Source organism: Pezoporus flaviventris, unplaced genomic scaffold (assembly GCF_033815535.1).
Source record: "Pezoporus flaviventris isolate CSIRO_AGI_PZ_B2104156 unplaced genomic scaffold, CSIRO_AGI_Pfla_v1 ptg000021l, whole genome shotgun sequence".
NCBI lineage: Eukaryota > Metazoa > Chordata > Aves > Psittaciformes > Psittacidae > Pezoporus > Pezoporus flaviventris.
This window is the reverse complement of record NW_026892569.1, coordinates 7634971-7649312: the sequence shown is the minus strand read 5'-3', so window position 1 is coordinate 7649312 and position 14342 is coordinate 7634971. Positions and strand designations below refer to the sequence as shown.

Sequence of the window (14342 nt, the reverse complement as noted above, 5' to 3'; positions counted from 1 at the left end):
ACCTTCGGTTTGCATTCAGTTTGGACCACTGAATGCACACTTTCTGTCTCTCTCCATTGTTTCTATGGTAAATTCAAATACAAGAATGGAAGCCTTACTCCTGATCCTAACAGATAAAAAAGTCCCAGTGCCAAAATGAATAAAAAGCAAACAAAAAAGTCCCCTCATTCAAAACCAGACACTTTGCACATGCTTCTCCCCAGGAAGCAGTCTGAAAGAACATGGCAATTATTCTCAGTACACTTCTGAAAGTTTCTCGAATGCTGTGTATAATGAGTTTTATAAAAACCTCTAGAAAGCTTGACACAGAGCTCAATATACTAACTACAGTACCCAGCCAAGATGCCGTATGTTATATTAACTTGGACTGAATACAGATGCTAGCAGAAACTGTTCAGTGCAATGTTAAAAGTTTGGGGGTTTGGCTTTTTTGCCTGGTTTTTTTATTTTTCTTTTTTCTTTCTGCATATGAGAACACCAAGGCCAAACAGTCCATTCACTAGTTACAAATAATATGTTTGAGCTTCTTTTAAAATCTGCTGAGATACCAAGCCTCTAAAATTTCTTAGCTGTGTTCCTGAACATTGAATAAGTGGTTATGACAGAAGGTATGACTGTGCTCTTGTGACTTTATGCTGGTGTAAGTCAAAGGACTTCCTACATTACCCATACGCAACTTAGATCAGAACTAGGTCCTCTTATCCTAGGCTATCAAATATCCTCCTACCTAGTACATTTATTTAGTCTCTTGTACATGAGATAGAAAGTGTAGGCTTCTTCTAAAGAAATGTGTGCTTGATACTGTCACTAGAACTTTATCAGAAAAGCTAAATGAGTCCCAAAGGCTGCAGTCACAGGAAGCTGCCAACCCTTCCCTTATAACACTTCCAAGGGAAGGCCCCAGAGGATTTTTATGAAAGCATGTTCTCCTGCAATGCATGGAATGGATATATACAGCATCCATCTAGTTCTTTGGCTTAAAATTCCTCTGCTATCAGAAAAGCTTGTAGAAAGAGTCTCCTTTCACAGCCTCCCCTTTGATGTCTTCTCCTTTTCTGCTACTAGAAGAGAACTAGCAGCTTTCTGTACATTTCACTATCATTCATCCCAGTTGAGTTATTTACTCTCTGTAGTGCAAAACTCACATTCTTTCTGCTTTCTCCATCTGTGCCCCTTAAGGTCAGAAAGCCAAAGAGTAGAGAGCATGAGTCATCTTCTAAGAAGACGAGTGCCAAATGTGAGGATGCAGCACTGACAGGACTGCTAAAGAATGTTTCTTTTATTATATAATGATACACTTCATTGTGGCCTTTTACTACAGTTTTCTGTAGCTTTAAATAGCCTGAGACTGTACCTCAGACGTTGTATAATGATCCCACTACACTTTCTCTGATACTTAAAAATCTATGCCTGCATTTTCTTTAGGGTGTCTGAGACAAAAACGGCCTGTCCTTTTCCTACCCACAGGGTCCTTACAGTCGTACTTCCACAGAAAAATGGACTGTGACTGGCTGCTAGCATTAGCAGAATGAAAGGACTCTGTTTTCACTAGAAAGCAAATTCACCATATAGCAGCCAAAATGTGGAGACTCTTCTAGAAATGCCCCTGAATTGTCTGGTTTGGATGGCACTGATTAGACGGCATCATCCAAAGACATGCGTAACAGACACAGCTGGGCCAACCATGCTTGCATAATGTTCTCTTAGGGACACTATTGGGCTGCATGTTGCTGAGAGCTGAGTGTTTTTTCTTGTGCACCAGCAAGAAAGAGGTTTGGGAAGAGGTTTATTTTACAGTTCACAACCCCAAGTGCTTCCTGTCAAGTGTCAAAGCTCAGACACCAAATTCCAAGAGCTTTGAGTCTGTGCCTAACTTCACCACAGGATTATCCCAGCTAACTCTGCAGTACGGCCTGGAACATACAAAGCCAAAATTACAAGATAAGAAGGATGAGAGCTTCAAAAATGCAGGCAAAACAACATTGTGCTTGAGATAAGAAGAAACTAAGGGAAAGATCCAAGGAGAATGCATGAAAATTAAAGAAACAGGTAAAAAAGCAGTTGACAACGTTAATTCAATCTATAAATTGAAATATTTTCTTCCCCAGAAGAAACACAGGATATTAAGCATTGTTCTTGAGATGGCAGAATAAAGTACCAATGGGAATGTGAAATAAGACGCTTAGCTCAGGATAACACTCTTTTTCCACAGGGGCTTGAGAAACTCACATCAAAAGCTAAAGGCAGTTCAAAAGTTATGAAAAATACCCCACAATCAAAGCATCATTAAGCTCACACTTCGTAAAGATGGAAATGGAAGTGATCACAATGCCATTAAGCAGTGTGACTGGTAAGGGAACAGGGAAGTGCCAGCAGGTGAGTCACTGGAGAAGAGTGGCTCTGACAGGGGCAGAGCTGCAGAGCTGCAGGTGTGATTAACAGGCACATAGGCTAAAACCCTCTGATCAAAGTTTCAAAGCAAACCACTGACATCTTCTACTGTGCTCTGTCTTCATTTATCAAAAAAAGATAAAACTGGCAATCAAATTGGTTATTTTTGTATTATTGGAGGAGTGAGGAAAGAGATACTAGAAAGACTGACTTGTAAGCGAGGATCCATTGATTTTCTGATGCGGCTCTCAGGATGGACAGATATTGCTGCCATACATAATAATCCACTGGCAACCATAATCAAGAAATGCCATGTTTGAAATCCAAGTTAAAAAGAAGCCTTTTTAAACTGGAACGTGTCTGAATGCATTAAAATAGTTCCATATTTGCAAACAAACTGTTCTTAATGTACTTACGTGTTGGTGTTGGAGGTAGCAGCCGTCTCCTAGGAGATCTTTTTGTGTCATAACAGATCTGTGAATCATCTTCCTCAAAAAACCCATGTGGGTGATGATAACCTTTGGGTCTCTCAAAATCTGAGTCATGGCAGTGATACCTACAGTGGTAATCATACATATGCCTGCATTTAAAATACAATAAAAAACATGTTATTCCAGTGAGTTCTTGTAAATTGCTCTACTAGATTTCAGATTTTCAATGCTATGGTTTCTCCAGCAAGATAACCAAACACTACATTATATAATTACATGACTCAAGTTTAAAATCCAGTTTCTGTATGCAAACTGATTTTGAGACAGCGAGCATAGACTTTTGTAATAGTATAGTTACATAGTAAGTTCTCAGGTGAAAATTTTTTCAGATTCTATTTTCTGTGAAGTTATTCTTGCCAGTACAGGCTCAAATGTAGGGCCTCAGCTGTACAATGCTGAAAAAAAAAAACAAAATAAAAATACCCCTTTCTTATTCCTGCCATGCCCTCTTGCGAACCCTGGGTACCACGTGGGAGCACAGAAACTCAGAGAATGGATTTAAACCTTTTGCATTCTAGTTAATTCTCTTATTGAAAAATCAAACCTTGGGAGAGTGTTATCTGACTGTATCAAAAATCAATACGATCAGCTTGACAATATAAAAAAGTAGAATAGTATTCCAGGTTTTGGCCAGAGAAAACAGAAATGATTTTGAAAACTGAGAGAAACCAGTTTACAAAACTAGAACGCTGTAGTTACAGGAAGGAGCCTCAGATTAATACAAATTTGGCCATTATGCAGAAATACGTATTTGTAAGAAATGTTAGTTGTTGACTAAAATTCACTTGATAGCATTTCCATAAAGGTTATGAATAAAACTTAAAAACATCTGTTCCAAACATGTGAAGGACAGGACAATTATGACTGTGTATTTGAACTAAGGAGACAAAAAATGGTCCCAAGAGGAGGATTATTAGTAAAGAGGTGAAATGAGAATTTTCAAAAGGAAGTTGTCCAATTCTTTATTGGTCCAGCTAGTACTACTTTATGATCTCAGTCCAGAGATCATCAATTTCACCTTTCTTTTTACCTTATAGGAAAATTCATTTCTAAAGATTCCTCTATCTGAGCTTGATCCGTCTTCCATTGTATGTGGAATTTTATTTCAAATTGAAACACTTCTTCGGTTGTGCACTAGTTTATACTCAGTTAAAGTAACTTTGTGCTTTCCTTTGGCTTTGGTGAAGAAGTTTTGATGGAGCCAGCACATGATATCAAATACAAAAGATCTTTAGTCCACATACTATTTCTCTTCACCATTGCACTTGGCTGCAGTTGTGGAGTATTAACTCCATTAGAGAATTTTCAGTGTAAGTGCTTAGTGAAGCTTTTCCAGATACATACATAATTTATTAAAATACTTTTCCCAGTTTAAGAAATATCCTCACCTGTTTCCTGACAACATACTGTCTTCCTCATAATACTCTTCTCCACTAAAATACTCCTGCTCTCCCAAATAATGATCATCATTGCAATAATCTTGAACTGCACACTCTTCACGGCAAATAGTAGGTCGACGCCCATCACCAGAGTCAGATCTGTAAGCAGCAAACAAATATTTTTTTAAATATTTTATCTATATAAATTATAAATTGTATATTTTATAGACAGTTCTTTTAATGTGCTTCCAAGAAAAAGGAAAGAAAAAGACAAGTATTAATAACTCTTGTTGTCAGAATTATGTCTAACTACAGTTCAGACCATGTCTATTTCATGTTACCTGAAGATGACCTCCCTTTATTTCCTTATGGTACAAATAAGAAAATAATTAATAGGGGGATGCTCAATGAAGTCAAATACATTTATGCCATTTTTACAAAATATAAACTCAGAGTACTTTGACAAAACACTGCATCTCTCAAATGCCCGAAGTTTGCCAAGCGGCTATAATACTGAGGGGCTCTTGCTGAGATATTCCAAGAAAGTCTAGGCATTAAAAACTAGTACTGAATGCAGTCAGCAATGCACGACAAATGACACAATACACCCTATTTTTAAAATTGTCTTAGAGAATATTCAGACATAAAGTTGAAGAGGGGCAAGAACATGTAGTGACAGGACAAGGGGGAATAGCATTAAACTGAAAGAGGGTAGATTTAGATCAGACATTAGGAATAAATTCTTTGCTGTGAGGAAGGTGAGGCACTGGCACAGGTTGCCCAGAGAAGCTGTGGCTGCTCCATCCCTGGCAGTGCTCAAGGCCAGGCTGGATGGTGGTTGGAGCAACCTGGTCTAGTGGAAGGTGTCCCTGCCTGTGGCAGGGGGGTTGGAACTGGATGAGCTTTAAAGTCCCTTCTGAGACAAACCATTCTATGATTCTATAAAGGGAACTGCACACATTAATATCAAAACTAAAGCCAGTGTTTTTCCAGTCTACCCAAGTCAATTTTAAATAAGGACTGCCATTAGGTGTGATTTTTTTTGACTGTCAAAAACTGCACAAACCTGTCTGGACTTTAAAAGGGCTGGAATAATTTTGACCTTTACCAGAAGTTTATCCTTTTAGAACAGGCAATGGAAAATTTGACTGAAATTGTCACTTCATTTATTCAGCATATGCATTGTCACAGTTGATTTTGAAAATTGTACAGAAGGAAGAAAATGAAAGAACGAAAAGGAAAGAAGAAAAGGAAAAAAATTATACTTTGTCCTTTTCAGTTGCAGTGGAAATATACCAACTCACCTAATATATGTTTCATAGTAACGGGTTCTATCCAGGTAAACCATGAAAATAAGGAGAAAGATATTTTAAAATCAGGTAGTTTAGAGAAATTAATTGATTACAACATCTGTAACTAACAATTGCACTTTCAAGAAAACTACTACTTTCAAACCTTATTAAAGTTACATACATTTCCCATACATCAGAGCTATATTTTCAATACATTTTATATATCAGTAGGCAAAAAAAATGAAGCTAAATATACAAATTAGTTTCATGTAGCATAAGTTTTCTTATAGTGGTTTTATAATACATTAATTTATTTAAAAGCAAATACATATTTATAAGCTTACCTCCTACTGCTTGGCCTTCTGCGTTTCTCATGATCAGTTCTGGAGTATGAATGGTAACCATTTTCAGACCTATGCTCATGATTTCCAAAACTTGCGTGTTTTCCATGAACAACTTTAGACACATTGGCATTATTGAGATTGGCATTTGTTGAGTTTGGAACTTGCTTTCCTACCGAGTTGTGATTGTGATGATTGTGGTATATAGGATTTCCTGCCTGATGATACATATTTTTCTCAGTATCACTTGCAGATGGAATTGAAGGCCGCTGGACATGTAAGGGACGGTGTGTGGTGTTGATCTGTTGAAATGAATCTCGTCTGTCACTGCTAATATGGTTTATGTGGTTGCCAAAGAGGGCACCATTCCTCTGTTTTAGGGGAAGAGAAAGAAAAAATTACGTCAAATACCTGAACAGAACGTACTTCTCTCTCCTACATGCATAAAAAAGTAGCAATTCAAATAATCCATGATTTTTCTTTCTAATTTCACAATGCTTCAGATGGGATCTCCTCAAGTGATAGAGATGTGATTGTGATAATGACAATGTTTGTATTTCAGAGTCAAATCAACACTGTGCTGTGATTATTATTCTTTTTCCATACAACTAGATGTGACATCCAGCTTTCTCCACATCTAGGAGAAACCTAGATTCTCATATATGAACATGCACCAAGTTCCTCAGAAAGGGACATTTCTGCTGAATTTCTGAGAACACTTTGGGGGAATTCTATCCTGTTCTCCCAGAGCATTGGTTTGCAACAGGTGTCACTCAGACAGGATGGAGTGCCATGCAAGAGCTTGCAAGCATATCTCATGTAGATAACATTCAGCTTCAGTGCTCCCATTCTTTCTTTTTGCAGAGGTACAAAAAAGAGAGTGACTATCAGCCCTGAGAGTGTAATGGATGGTGAAAGGGAGAATGCAGTGCTAAGCTATGACTATGGCATGCAGCTCTCTTTCACATCTGACCCAGATTATGTATCCTCCCTGTCTAGCCAGGTGTGATCTTGGTTGACAGCAGTCTGTCTTGAAGCTCAATCTAGGGAAGACAGGAGGTAATGATGGTTGGCAGAGAAATGCGTCTACTGGTGGTAACTGTGGCACTGTTTCCAGTGCCACATCCTCCTTTTTTTCAAAGGACAATAGCAAGCTATGGGGCTTCTGAAATAATTACTGCCAAAGCAAGCTTTTACATCTGCTTCTTCTGAAATGCTTGTGGAAAATTAAGTTTTCGTGCCGGCTGACAAATGGTTTGCAGAACACTCCGATTATAATACCAACTTTATGTGCTTACCATTAGACTGAGTATCTATAGCTTAAGAGAGGAAAACAGACTTTTTTTTTCTGATTCTTATCGATATCCCTCACAGGAAATTGGAAATTACATTTATATTTTGTTGACCTCTGTATGATTCCAGGCGTTCATTTTAAAATAGGCAGCTCTGTCTATTGTGGTTTGACTGCACAGAATTTAATTCTCTTCTTCCTGTCTACCACTGCAGAAGTTAAGAAACTTCCAGATTAAACCTTGCTGCTACCAAAATTTGAGATGACAAGGTTCATGCCTTTTCTTAGGATTTGCTTAAGAAAACAATAAGAATTAATGAGAAAGAATTAGGAGTAGGTGAATCATCCTGCTGCAACTGCTTTCTAAATTTATGAGATGCAAATGTCCTTGTAATACCATTTGTACAGTTATATAGAAAATATATTCATTTATTAAATATTTATATTGTGCTGATTCGAGGGAATTTTTAATTACTATTATTGTTATTGTTCCTTCATATTCAGGGATAAGCTCATTCTTTAATCACATATTATAGGACAAAACAATTCACATAGCTGTGTTTTGACATTACTTTATAAACATCTTCCTCCTCCTCTGGATTGTTTTCCTCTGGTTCATCATCTTGCAAGTCACAGGATATAGCTCGGCGAATTTCAGGGCCAATATCATGAAGTGTCCTTAGTCCTGCCTAAATCAATGACAATATCATAATGCATTAGGTAGGCAAATTCTTTTAATTCTTTAATTATAGGTGTGCAAATTTATTTTAAAGGACAGTTTACAAGTTTTTGTATCCTGACATCCACAGAGGATGCATCCTACTATAAGTCTGCTTTACTGCTATTAATAAGAGGCTTCCATTCCAGTACAACCATGTTGATATGACCATGTCTTTATTATCACGGTGTAGATCCTGACTAAAAGACCACTGATGTTTATGAAGCCCTATGGAAATAAAATTCATCTTATAGTAAAGTGTAAGCAATCAGCACGAACTATAATAAAATGCATTTCAATGAGATGCGTATTTAATGTAAAAACATGTTTGCAGCCTGTGTCCACAAAGGAAACACAGGATTTTTGCTATAGCAACAGCAGTTTTAGCAGAGCTCAGATGGGAAAGAAAGCAGTGAAATAATTCCAGCTCATCTGCACTGCACTGTGATATGCAGATATTCAATTTAAAGCTTTAGTTTAGGACAGGAAACCATCATGCTACAGTAACATGGTCCTCAGTGTGTATTGGTTCATATTCCTCTTAAGCCCTTTATGACAAGCAACCATTAGGAAAAGGGGTAATGCTGAAACTGCCAAGGACAGACCTGCATGTTAGAAATTAAACAGACAGCACGCTCTGGGCAAAGAATTCAGTGTTTTTGGAGAGGCCTGCCTTACTTCAAAAAAAGGAGACGTTTTTCCTGTTTTAACTCTGGCTGTCGTGGTCTGAAACAAAAAGCAGTCTTGTGCTTCCCAACTTTTTTTCTTTTTCAATCTCCTCAGGTTCAGAAGAAATCACAGATATGTTTGTTCATGCTTTACACCTCTAAAACTCATGCACAGCACCTGGCTCAATTCATCAATGATCTCAAAGCCTGATTTTAATTTTCTCTTCTTTTTTGCATTTTTTGATGCACATGTTGGGGCTGTTTCAGCCCATCAGAGCTGTACTTCTATGGCACGACACTTACATTGAGTGTTACTGACCCTGAGGTGGCATGAATCTGTGTGGAGAATTTTATGTTTCAGAGCTCCAAACACAGCTGAAGGACATTGGAAGGCACCAAACATGGCTCGGTCCTACTCATACCATCTATTGCATGCATTCCCTGGAGTACATCACAGCATCAGGTCAGGTTCCAGCTCAGCGTGGAAATAGCTGGTTTGCTGGGGAACAAAATGGTGTTTTATGCAGGGTGAGCAAATGGAACCTGGAAAGGGATGAACCTTCTAACAGTGAAGATTTGCTATAGGCTTCTCTTCAGGTTTCCCTCATACCAGTATTTCACTTCCTGAAAATGGAATTGACTAATCATTTTAAATACATGTATTTGGTAACTATATTTTCTTCCTCCAGGATGAATTTAGAGAGTTATATTATAATTGAACAAGGCTTTAAAAATCATTTAATAGTGAGTCAACATGCATTTCATGAATACATTGTGCTTTCTTACACTTATAATTGTGTAGTCAAGACTTTAGCAAGGTTAATGTCATCAGTTTGTAAGGTGCTAAAGGGAAGTAAAATTAACACTTAAAGGTACAAAATTCAAAGTATAAGACCAATGGCTTCTATATATTTTGCAGAATAGTACTATTATATTCAGTTAGCCAATCATTAGCAAGAATAGCCACTTGCATTTCACACTCACTACCTGCTTATTTCATAGCAAAGAAAATTGAAAAGAAAAAACCCCAAAGCTACACTTGAACATGAAAATAAACTGAGGTTAGTATGAACAGAATACAAGGTAAGAACAACCTAAATAAGAAAATAAGCATGCAGAAAAGATAGCTGAATAGACCTATGCTATAGCAGTGAACATAAGAGACGTAGTAAAGTCTTGATTCCCCAGTGTTCATCTTCACAGAGCCCATCTTCTAACGCTGGAGCTGAGTGCACTGCTCTACAACTACACAAAAGCTCCGTGCTTTTGGTCAAACCCAGACTCCCTTCAAGCTAAGCCTTTCTAGGAACACAACACTCTCAGACAGCAGTATTATAAATTTTAACCCCTACAAAAACTACTAGCTTATATTCTTGTCTGCCAAAGTCCCACGAAGATATGCCCAAAATGTGAGAAAAGCCATGTGTTTGGAAGCAACATATTGAATAGAAGTTCAATTTTGATTACATTTCAAACTGCCTTCTGTTTCTCTACTTGGTGAATTATTCCTTTACTCAAGAGAAGGCAGGCAGCTTTTATCATCTCATCTCCCACCAGCAATACTCATTTTCATGTAACAGACCTCTTGCAATGACAGTCAACAGCAGAAGACTAAAACCTAGATCACTCTATGTAAAAGCATATGTTAGTTAAACCAAACCCATCGGTTTTATTCACTCACAGCCAGTAGTGAAGCCACACGTTCTACAAGCAACATCTGCCTGGAGAATTAAAATATTCCTTAGTTTATTTGCTGTAACAGAACTACCTGCAAAAATTTTGTGAACTCTGTCATTAAATAATTACTCCCATGTACAGTCTCATTTTACCTGGTGTAACCTAACAGTATTCTAAGTAATGGAAGAACAATTTTTATGACAGAAGAGCGCCAGATAGTGAGACAAATTCTCACACTGAGCTCTTACTGATAAGACAGTGCTTCATTAGATCAGTCAGCTACCACTGAAGGAAATCACAGCTAAAACCTCTTTACTTTCCCCAAATGGAACAATGAGTAGGCACTAAAGAGCAACGTAAAAATTTTCATAACATTTCCTTTGGTTGGTATAGATTACTGGAAGGGTCACACTCTCTCTAGTCTCCCTTCTGTCTTTAATTTTTTATGGCAGATTCTTAATTTCTGGAGATTCCCTCATGTCCAGAGAATGCTCGCCTTTCCTGAAACAAAGCTTCAAGATTATTTTATGCCATTTCAGCAGTAAAAAACACCTGTAAAATTCATCCCTAAAGAAGTGGAAATATGATTAATAAGTACTGATTTATTTCCTATTTTTTGAGGACCAAAATACAATTCACATCATTTCAAGACACAAGGGGCCAGTTCTGCCATCATCTAGATATCTAATATCCATCTCAGCTCACCAGACTGAAACCCTGTCTGGTCCACAAGGCTGTTAGATCAGTCATTTCTAACAAAATGTCTTTAATAACCCCAGTATATTTTAGAACATGAAACTGTTCAGTTCTGTTCTCTAACTTTCCAACACAGAGTATTAGTATCTGCTATACACAAATGTCTTTGCTGAATGTACCTCTGAATGGGAAAAATACACATTTCTTCTCACAAGGGTGCGAGTCCTTATGTGCATTTACCTTTCAGCAAATTTTGTTTTCAACAAAAACAATGAAGATGAAAGGGTCTATAACAGAACAGACAAAACATTTAGGCACAAGTTCTATAGGGATAACATTGATCAGAACTACATCACTGAATTATTCATGCTACTCTGCAAGAGGACATCTGTTGTTTCTGCTCAGGTTTTTCTACTTTGTTGTTGTTTCTTTGAAGTAGAGGAAGAAGAGAGATTAACCCTACACTGTGTTTGATTGCCTCTAATTCTATTCTAGAGATTTCACTAGAAGTTTGCGAAAGAAATTATTTCTTACTCAGACACTTTATCTCCAAGATCTAATTTTTGATGCCTTCCTTGCTTATTCTTTCACTTGTAGGCATGAGATAAACGCAATGTATCAGACCAACGGTTAGTTAGTAAGCCAGCGACACACAGAGCGCCGAACAACATAATTACATAATAAAGCCAAGAGCGTCTTTAAATAGACTTTCCCGTAAATGCACAAGATGACTTCAAATTAACATGATAATTCTGTGCAGCTGTGCTTTATGAGGCATAATAGCACCTGCAATGTTTTCAAGATGGCAGGAGGCACTAATACACCAGTGCCGGGTCCTAAATAGCATCTCAAGAGACAATTAATGATGCCCCTGTCTCTGACACAGCATTGAGATGACACACATGTGCTTTCAAATTCTGGAATAATAAGAGTGGTAGGAGTCCATCCACAACCCTAAAATGTCACATGATTTGTAACTGCATTTCTGAATTGGTCATTTAGAGAGATGAGATGAGCAATGCCTGAGAGATAACAATGCTTGAAAAGCACCTGACACCAAAACATTTTCAAGTTAAGCTAAACATTAAAACATTAAACAGTTAAATGCTTTAAAAAGAGTACTCTTAACAAATGCCACATTTTAAACCAATTTCCCATGTCTATAGTATGCATAGAACAGTAACACCATTTTAGACATGTCTTATATAAAAAAGTTTGCGTATAATGCAAGACTCCAGAGTCACGATTTTTAGAAAAACACTGAGTACTTGTAAATATAGGAACTACAAAAAGATAAATTCCTCTATATCTAAACTCAGCCCACATCCATTTTGAGCTATACTGCAACCTAAATATAGACGCAGTTTAGGCTTAGTTTAAGAAGTGCAAATACAGTATCTGTATTTGAATAGTAAGAATCACTATCACATACACTATTTCTAGTCATGTAAAATACACAATGCTCCCTCTTTTAGAGCATTTTTAGGGATACCAAGAAATCAAAGAGACACTTGCAAAGCTTGGCTACACACATTAGAAAAATTATGTATATTTATGCCTAATGCTATATAAACTCACTAGATCTGAAATAAAGCATAGAAATGAATTTGAAATATTCAGGTTTTCAGAGCTTCAGAATACTATGACTCTAAAAATGTTTATATAAACCATTAAATTTGTAGATAATGAACACATTTTTATTACCTGCTTATTTCATAGCAAAGAAAATTGAAAAGAAAAAAATCTAAAGCTACACTTGAACATGAAAATAAACTGAGGTTAGTATGAACAGAATACAAGGTAAGAACAACCAAAATAAGAAAATAAGCATGCAGAAAAAATAGCTGAATAGACCTACACTATAGCAGTGAACATAAGAGACGTAGTAGTCAAGTCTTGATTCCCCAGGGTTATTCATCTTCACAGAGCCCATCTTCTAATGCTGGAGCTGAGTGCACTGCTCTACAACTACACAAAAGCTCCGTGCTTTCGGTCAAACCCAGACTCCCTTCAAGCTAAGCCTTTCTAGGAACACAACATGAACACGGGAGCACAATTAAATTTAACTTGAGCAACATATTAACCCCTCAGCTGATGCCTACTAGAGAGGGTTTTTTCTTTTACTGTTTACTGCAGGGTCAATATGACTTATGAAATTTGCAGAGAAAGAAAGCATAATTAGCTTAATCTGAAACATTCTCAGAATCAGGTTCAGCTCAATAAATCAGTGTTTTTGTGTACTGCTAATGTGAAGGGAAATATCCTTTAATTTTTATTTGTATTTATTAACAAAAAGAGTTAAATGTAAATAAATTTGAAATATAAAAGCAAGCTTTACATAGTTTACAGTAAGTGTTTTCCCTAGGAAAAGTAGTGTAAAATTCATTCACTCTAAGTACTAGATGAAAGTAATTAAACTTGTTCATGCTTCACTTAACATTTATCTTACTATCAATGTGACTGTTTTGATCAATATAAATTTCCATCCCTACGAAAAGACACTCTCTAAACTACTGCGTCACATGAAATTTTACTCAGGTTTTATCCAGCAAATATATTTGTTTGCACTGCATAAGGCACCAGTGGGTCAGCTGTCATTTCGGAACCACCTGCTGTTCATAAGCAGTGAAAACCCTTGGGTCTGCTAAGACAAACTGCCATAGTTCCAAGTGATGCTGTTATTTTATTTCTGAAGATGCTTTCAGTGCCGGTACGCAAGTTTAGACAAACTACTGCTGGTTGTAATTTGAAGTGTCCTTTTCTGAGGGAGGAAGAATTTGAAACTTCATGGCAAAACAACTTTATTCAATAGCCTGAACAGATAACACCCCCCTCCCTCCCCCCCAAGACCCACTTCACTTTCTAGATTGCTTCCTCTTCTCTGACTACATGTACTCAAACAGCACCCTGTGTTCAGCTAACAGCAAACACTGCATCCCTGAGGAAAACCTGAACTCTACAGAATAAAATGTAAAATACTGAATGCAAGTATTGTGGAGTAAGAGGAATTCCTGCCTGCTACATGCTCTGGCATTCACAAAGCACATCTATTTTTGCAAGGAGCTCTGTTCTAATTTGCTGACTCAGCCCAACTGTTCTTTTCTCAATTACAGAATCAGAAGAAAGTGTTTTCTTTATTCCAGCTGGGTCAAGGTTCTGGCCCTCAAATGGTGAGGGAGCTGCCACTGACATCCTCTTGACACTGTATACAAGTTTTGGTCTCATGCAACCAAATTCAGGCAAAAAGATAAGTTTCACAGTTTGATGTGTTAAAATACTTAAAATCTTAATGACAAATAAACAAAAAAGTATTCTGTACCTATTCAACTGTTAATTCAGAAGTTGCTGATTTTGCAACATCTACACTGTCCCCTGAGGAACAAATACAGCCACTCCCC

General features: G+C 37.2%; 1 protein-coding gene and 1 long non-coding RNA gene across 15 annotated transcripts in view; one reads left to right on the top strand and one right to left on the bottom strand.

Moving 5' to 3' along the window:
- Positions 1–14342, top strand: part of LOC133270559 (uncharacterized) — a 985299-nt gene that overhangs the window by 595778 nt on the left and 375179 nt on the right. The gene's annotated exons all lie outside the window — the stretch shown is intronic.
- Positions 1–14342, bottom strand: part of CACNA1D (calcium voltage-gated channel subunit alpha1 D) — a 188452-nt gene that overhangs the window by 4732 nt on the left and 169378 nt on the right. For 12 of the 14 annotated variants that reach the window (XM_061455851.1, XM_061455840.1, XM_061455839.1 and 9 more), the window contains 5 exons: positions 7758–7874; positions 5898–6265; positions 5566–5592; positions 4271–4420; positions 2808–2971 (listed from right to left, as the gene is read on the bottom strand). In XM_061455851.1, coding sequence (XP_061311835.1) covers positions 2808–2971; positions 4271–4420; positions 5566–5592; positions 5898–6265; positions 7758–7874 — 826 coding nt within the window. The remainder of the gene's footprint in view (positions 1–2807; positions 2972–4270; positions 4421–5565; positions 5593–5897; positions 6266–7757; positions 7875–14342) is intronic. The other 2 variants (XM_061455841.1, XM_061455847.1) reach the window with 1 other exon arrangement.